The 7,316-nt window shown below is 39.4% G+C and overlaps 1 protein-coding gene across 1 annotated transcript; it reads right to left on the reverse strand.

Moving 5' to 3' along the window:
* Positions 1-1,210: 1,210 nt before the first annotated feature.
* parapinopsina (parapinopsin a) lies at positions 1,211-4,694 on the reverse strand (the record flags this gene model as incomplete). The annotated part of the gene is made up of 4 exons (XM_079382571.1): positions 1,211-1,823; positions 2,248-2,490; positions 3,855-4,183; positions 4,427-4,694. 4 exons carry the CDS (start codon positions 4,692-4,694, stop codon positions 1,698-1,700), a joined length of 966 nt encoding a protein of 321 aa, XP_079238697.1. The 3' UTR covers positions 1,211-1,697.
* Between the last annotated feature and the right edge of the window lie 2,622 nt (positions 4,695-7,316).

Raw genomic sequence — 7,316 nt, forward strand, 5'->3', positions numbered from 1 at the left:
TTGTGCATGTCCTGGGACAGCGTGGGGGAAACATCACAATGTGTGCCACCATAAGCCTTCGAGGGCTACTACACCATCATGCCAAACTAGGTCCCTACAATACACAACATATACTAACATTTCTCAATGCACTTCATGATGCAGTTGTACAGGACAGATCAGAGCAGCCCAGGTTTGTTGTTGTCTGGGATAATGTTAGATAATGTTCCACCGGGCTGCTCTGGTCCACCAACCATGATCAATTTGCAGTTGTATACTTGCCCCCTCACTCGCCATTTCTAAACCCTATTGAAGATTTTTTTCCGCTTTGAGATGGCGCGTATATGACCGCCAACCACATGCCCGCATGCCTCTTCTACAGGCAATGGAAGAGGCATGCGGAGACATTGAGGTAACGTCAATCCATGGATGGATTCGGCACACAAGGTGTTTTTTCCCCCGTTGCTTAGCAGGAGAAAATATCGCTTGTGACGTTGATGAGATCCTGTGGCCAGACCCAAACAGACGGCAGGATCTGTAATCCCACCCATGCACAATTGGCCTGTTTGTCTGTATTTACAGTAGTGTATTGTTTTATTTTTGTGTTATTTTTGCATTACTGCATTTACTGTACTGTGATGTGCAGTATTGAGTTGATGTCATTTGTAACCTTTCAGTACTTTCATTTTTGTTTGTTGTGAAAACCTTTGTTGGAAAAAAGAACATAAACTGTAAGTGTTGCATTGAGCTTCACAGAATGCTAACTGATGAACTGAATTAAAACAGTGAACATTAAAGACTGCAGTGTTTTATATAAAGTACACTAGTGTGTTGCTGCTAATCTGAAAGTGTAATCATGATGCAAGTGTGTATCATTTTGACATCAGAGTGACATTTTGACGAAGGATTGTTAGGTTTTGATAGCAGAGTTTCAATTCGGCATAGATGTGAATGGTTTATTTACCAGTCTTGTGTGCTTGTGTGTAAAGTTTTGACACAATGAGCCGAAGTTTTGCTAAAAGTGTTCAAGCAATAGGCAAAAACGGTAATATAATCAATGTGAGAACGTGTTCCTAGCCTGTGTCAGCATACTGATAGTGGCACCTGGTGGTCATGTTTGGTATTGTACGTTAATTTTGCTTTTTTATTATGTTAAAGGACATTTATTTATTTAAGAAAATGTTGGGGTTTTTTTACTGAGAAAAAAATACAGAAAAAGAGAGTTATTTTTCAATTCATGATTACATATTTAATTTAAAATTCAGGATACACACAAACACTTGTATTTAATTATACATTGGAAGGGTACTTCATTATGGATAAAAAGCTGATTCCTGACATGTGTTTCTGTGGTGTGGGAGCATCAGAGATGAGCAGAGAATTAATCAGTCCATCATCTAAAGATGCTGTTAATAATCAAGTCTCCATTTAATCAGCTGAATGCACAGACCCTCACAAATCTTCACATATGGTATAATATAATACGATTACACAGCGTTCTAATTGGATTAACACATTAATTTAACTTCAATCATCTGAATGCAGCATACAACCAATATAAATAATGTAGAGATTTTTGCTCATCAAAACAGACACAAGCATGCCAGTAATGGACAAGACAAGTTCAGTTTTGGTGAAAATATTCAGGCAAACATTATTTTTTATGAATTAAAAGGGGCTCATCCTTCATACTGTATGTGTAGTAAGTGATTAAGTGGTTATGAAGGAGAGACCTTGTTGCTCCTGCTGACAGATGATACTGCGGTCTCTTCTTCTGATTCTGCCGGCTCAGCGGGCCACGGGTTTCTGCCACAGAGTAGGAACGGCACAGCATGCTCTCTGAACTGATACAGAAAAAGTGTTTTGGATCATATCAATCAATCATTGATCATATTTGAAGGTTTATTGCAATACTAAGCATGGTTTTGAGGAATCCTCGTGACTGTTTAAGTAAATAATGTAATTGATTTTCACAATGAAATATCCAGGTCATATCTGACTCAAAAATCGAAATTAAGATGTTTCATGTTTCACACAAATGTTTGCTATCAATAATCATGAAACCCTGCTAAATTTTTAGATACAAGATGTTGGTGCTGGTCCGAGTGACACATGACACCACACATTTTGTATGTATCTCTTATCTGATATGCTCATTTCAGCTCATTAACCTCTCTCTCTTAGCAAGCTGATGATCTGAATGAGAATATGCAGTGTTTTGTCTCCCCAAAACCAGGAAATCCACCATCCTAGAAGGCACTGACTCACCTGTCTGTTCATGAATATGTAGATTATGGGGTTGAAAACTGTGCTGCTCTTGGCCAGATACATGGGGACGGTGGCGATCACCGGGTCAATGTAAAGGTTTGGGTCTAAGATCACAGACAGTGCAAATGCAGCATAGGGCAGCCAGGTGAGCAGGAAGGCCATCACCATGACAACCACCATACAGGCCACCTGGGTCTCTGCCCTGGCAGTGCTTCCTCCCTCTGACATTTTCAGTCTGGTCACCTGTAAAAGAAGTACATGCACATCCAAACATGTCTTGGCCAGGTGCAAGATCAAAGAGTATCATCAAAAAATTGAAAAAAGATCTGCACACTGTTAATCTCCCTTTATTAAAAAAAAATAAAAAATAAAATAAAAATGAAAAGTAGTTTTGGTCAAAGACCTTCATCAGGCAAACACACATGTAGGTAAAACAAACATGCAAACCTCCTGAATGCAGAGACAGAACAGTTTAAAATCAAAAGTTTACTTAAACCTGAAGTTGAAAAATATTAAATAGCATTATCTAGTTATTAAATAGCAAAACATACAGACCTTTTTTTAGGGAGCTGTATCCACCTTTTTCCTAACAAGCCTACTGTCTTTTAAAGTGCCCCTATTATGGGTAATGAAAGGTTCATATTTTGGTTTTGGGAGTCCCCAACAACAGGTTGACATGCATGCAAGGTCAAAAAACACTTTCATTGTCTTATAATATGCATTTATTTTTTTAACGACTCCCAAATGATTCACTCAACGATTCATTTTTCCAAACCCCTCCTTTGCCTGACACTAATCTGGAGTGATTGGTCGATTTCATTATTCATTATTTCATTATTCATTATTTTCCTCCTGATTATTTTCATGTTATCTTTGTATTTCGTAGGGTGTTGATGGCGCAGTGGATAAGACACATGCCTTTGGTGTGAGAGACCCGGGTTCGAATCCACTGTGAGACACCAATGTGTCCCTGAGCAAGACACTTAACCCCTAGTTGCTCCAGAGGCATGCGACCTCTGACATATATAGCAACTGTAAGTCGCTTTGGATAAAAGCGTCAGATAAATGAATAAATGTAAATGTATTTCGCTGTAAGTAAATGAAAAAGACAACATTTAATTTACAACGTAAACCATGAACAATTTCCTGGAATGCATTAAGAATCTAAGAATCTTTCATCATTGTTAAAGCAGATAAGGTAGTTATGTAATACAAATGTGATACGTTCACACTTTAGTTTAGGGACCAGTTCGCATTATTAATTATGACATTTGCTTCAATAAACTCTGAATTACTGTTCATGACTAGTTAGTAAGGTAGATGTCAAGTTTTGGTATGGGGTAGGATTAAGGGATCTAACATATAGCCATGCAGAATAAGGCATTAATATGTGCTTTATACGTACTAATATACAGCCAATATGCTGGCAATATGCATGCTAATAAGCAACTCGTTAATAGTGAGAAATTACCCATGATACCATAATGTCACAATTTCAGATACAGGCAAATACAGGTATGTAAAATTACAAATACTTCTGATACTTGCTAATGCTCTATCAGCATGATATCTTCCCTAGTCCTTTGTAGGTTTACTGAGTTTCCTACCTGCCGTAGCGACCACAGGAGGCGAGTGTAGGAGATGACAATGACAGAGAAAGGCAGTGCAAAGCACAGAAGAAAGTAACACATGATGTAGGAGACATTGGCCAAATGTCTGCTGTACCAGTCTGGTGCACAAGATGTCTGCACACCCTCCAGCTCATAGCTACCCCATCCAAAAAGTGGTGGAGTGTTCCACAGGAAAGACCAGACCCAGGTGCTGACAACTCCTGCAACTGCATGTCTTGTCTGGAAGGTGACTGAACCCACTGGTCTGCAGACCACCGTGCATCGTTCAACTGCAATTATTGCAACTGAACACAGACCGGCGATACCTGTTTTTTAAGAGAAAAGCGCCCCTATATCAAGATCAGTGGTTCTGAACTGGTCAGTGCTGGCTGAAAAATGGATCACAGGTATATTCTGATCATGGACATAGACAGCAGGGGAAAACAAAATATATAATTGCAAATGTGAATAAAAATATCCATGTAACTATTTAACCATCTATAATCATCATTCATGGTCAATCAAATTCAATAAAACATAGATAAAAAAGGTTCAAAATAGATACTCACCAAAGAAGGCCACGGCAAAACCTTCTAGCACACATCCCACCCTGCCTAAGCTGAAGTATCCCATGGCATTGGTCACCATGGTTGGCAGCCCACCAAATGTTGCACAACCAAGATCAGCCACAGCTAGGTTAACCAGGGCAAAGTTCAGTGGCTGCCGTAGCTGCCTGTGCTTCAACGTCACCACAATTACAGTCATGTTCAATATGATGCCAAAAACTGAGAAGAAACCAATAATAACTGCCAGAATAGAGTAACCCATCTTTGGCATGATGGTATCATTCACTGCACTGGTTGGAATAAGGCTTTCTGATGCAATAATGGCCATCTTAGTTGACTCCACTTTGAACTGAACTTCATACAAGTAGAGAACTCTGGCATAGAAACTGTTAGCTTTAGCCAGAGACGTAAAGAGTCTCTGTCTGAAGAGGGTTGCAAAGGCTCTTCTGCCCTTTTTATGTCTGAATATGGCCTGCTGGCTTACAGGGGAAATCCTTAGATCCGGATTGTGAATGGAATAATTCTGTCAGATTATGCTCCTGGAAATCTATGATGGCACTCAGCTTGATTGCAGAATCAAACCATCTTCCTACCTTCTTGACTGATGAGGTCACAGTTAAAGACATTTCACCAAAGTTCATTTTCTAGTATGAAAAACAAATCTAACCTTTCTTTCATAGATTAAAATCAATGGGTAAACTACGTCCATGGAAAGGCCTGTGGGGGCCAGATCCTCTATTCAGAGTAGTTCGCCCACCTTCTGAATCATAACAGTTAGTATACTGGTTACTGTAGTGTTTCATAATAATTTATGCTTTGTGAATTACTCTTTAATGTGATGGCCTGTTCCCATGGTGTTTCCCTGCATTCAGTCCAAGATGCAGAAATAGGCTCCAGCATTTCTGTGTGTTGCTTTGCTGTAGGCCTATACATTTATAGGGTAACACTATACAATAAGATTTCATTAATATATTATTAACTAACATGAGTGAAAAATGGACAATACATTTATTACAGTGTTTATTGATCTTTGTTAATGAAAATACAGTCGATCATTGGTAGTTCACATTAGTTCACAGTGCATCAACTAATGTTAACAAACAAAACGTTTGATTTTAATAATGCATTAGTAAATGCTGAAATTAACATTAAGATTAAAAAATGCTGCAGAAGTATTGTTTATTCTTAGTTCATGTCAACTACACTAGTGAACTAATGTTAATTAATGGACCTTATTGTTAAGTGTTACCCTTTGTATAAATGTGTCTGTATAGCCTACAATAAAGCCACTATACCAATTACCAATAGGAAATAGGAGGTTTCTGGCCGACAGCAAAAATGTATTTTGCCTATGTCACAATATGCGGTAAATCCGGCCCTGTACATGATACTGATTTTTGTTGCCAAATTGGTTTGAACAGTTGTTGAATAAACAATTAACCTGAACTATTATGCCTGTCTACTACTATAACCTGTCTATCCGCTTGACTGACAGTTTTATTGATCACTGAGAGAGCATTGATTTGATGTATGATGTTGGTTTAGTATAAAAATTAATAAAAAAAAAAAAAAAGCTTATATGTAGTAAACTACTTTTGCCATGTTACTGTAGCTTAGCTTGCTGCAGGGCTGTAGCATTAGTGTAGTGAAGTTTAATGAAGAGTAACTGTTAGCTTAGCTCACTACATTTTCCAAGTAGCTTGCCCAACACTGTCCAATGCCAGACAAGGTGGCATAAGCTCAGAATCTTCCGACTGAACTAGCAGCGCAACAGACCTGAGCAGTGAACACGGCAGCCTATGCCATGTCTTGTTCCCGTCTCTCAGGGAACCGAGGTTACGACAGTAACTGGAGACATTACCTCTCGAGAACGGTCACTTCGACATGGAGTCAGAAGCTAATACTTATGGGGACTACAGGGACTAAAATTCTCCATCGCTATGACGGATTTCTGTTAATTGTAGTGAGTCTACGATGGATTTCCGTCAATTGCAGGGTTCCAGCTTGTACTTAATGTCTTCAATTCACTTTTCATAATTTTAAGGCTGTAAATAGGCTTACATTTCTCAAATAGTGTTAAAGTTTTCTATTGCTACGACGGATTTCTGTCAATTGGAAAAAATGAAGGGAAAAGAAACATGTAGCGCATTGTTGTTGTTGCTCTGCCGGCACAACAAAAATCACCCCTGCCACGGCTGCAGCTTCTCTCTGACAACATAGTACCGCAGCTTACATCATTCACAGCCGGGTTATTAGCCGAGAATACAGTGCAGAACTTGAATTTCGGCACGGGATTGCAGCTATTAATAATAATTCTATTAATTTCCACAGGTTCCGATGGAATGTATCACATTTGCACGTGCTTTTGAGTCTTGAGAACTCACTCGCATGCTCTCATTTTCTGTGCGCCCACAGATCGCGATAAGGAGAGTGACAGCTTTTAATAATTGTTAAAGGAGTTTGCAGATGTGATATTGATTTAATACAACAGATCAATAAACAAGTACTTAATGATTTTGCTCTATATCATCAACGAAAATAGTTCCAAATAAAGTAACAGAGCTAAAGTAATAGACGAGGTCGCTGCCTCCGGCGTGAAAGCAGAAAGCTCCACCACCTGCACTCTGAACAGTGTCGAGAGCGATTTAGGCACATAGCCCAATCTCGGCTTGAGCGTGAAGTTACAATCACCTGGTTCAAACTGCATGCAGTCAGTTTGGGGACTCACCATGGTTTCAGCATATCCAAGCACCTGTGAATGACCACAACGCGGGCATGGCCAGTCTTCCAAGCACTTCTCGGCACCTGTGCTTTCAGTCATAACTGGAGGGGGTGCATAAAAAGTAGACCGAGGTGGCATACTATGGCAGCCGCCACCATCTGCCCCAAGAGC

The sequence above is a fragment of the Barbus barbus genome (assembly GCF_936440315.1).
Source record: "Barbus barbus genome assembly, chromosome: 28".
Lineage (NCBI taxonomy): Eukaryota > Metazoa > Chordata > Actinopteri > Cypriniformes > Cyprinidae > Barbus > Barbus barbus.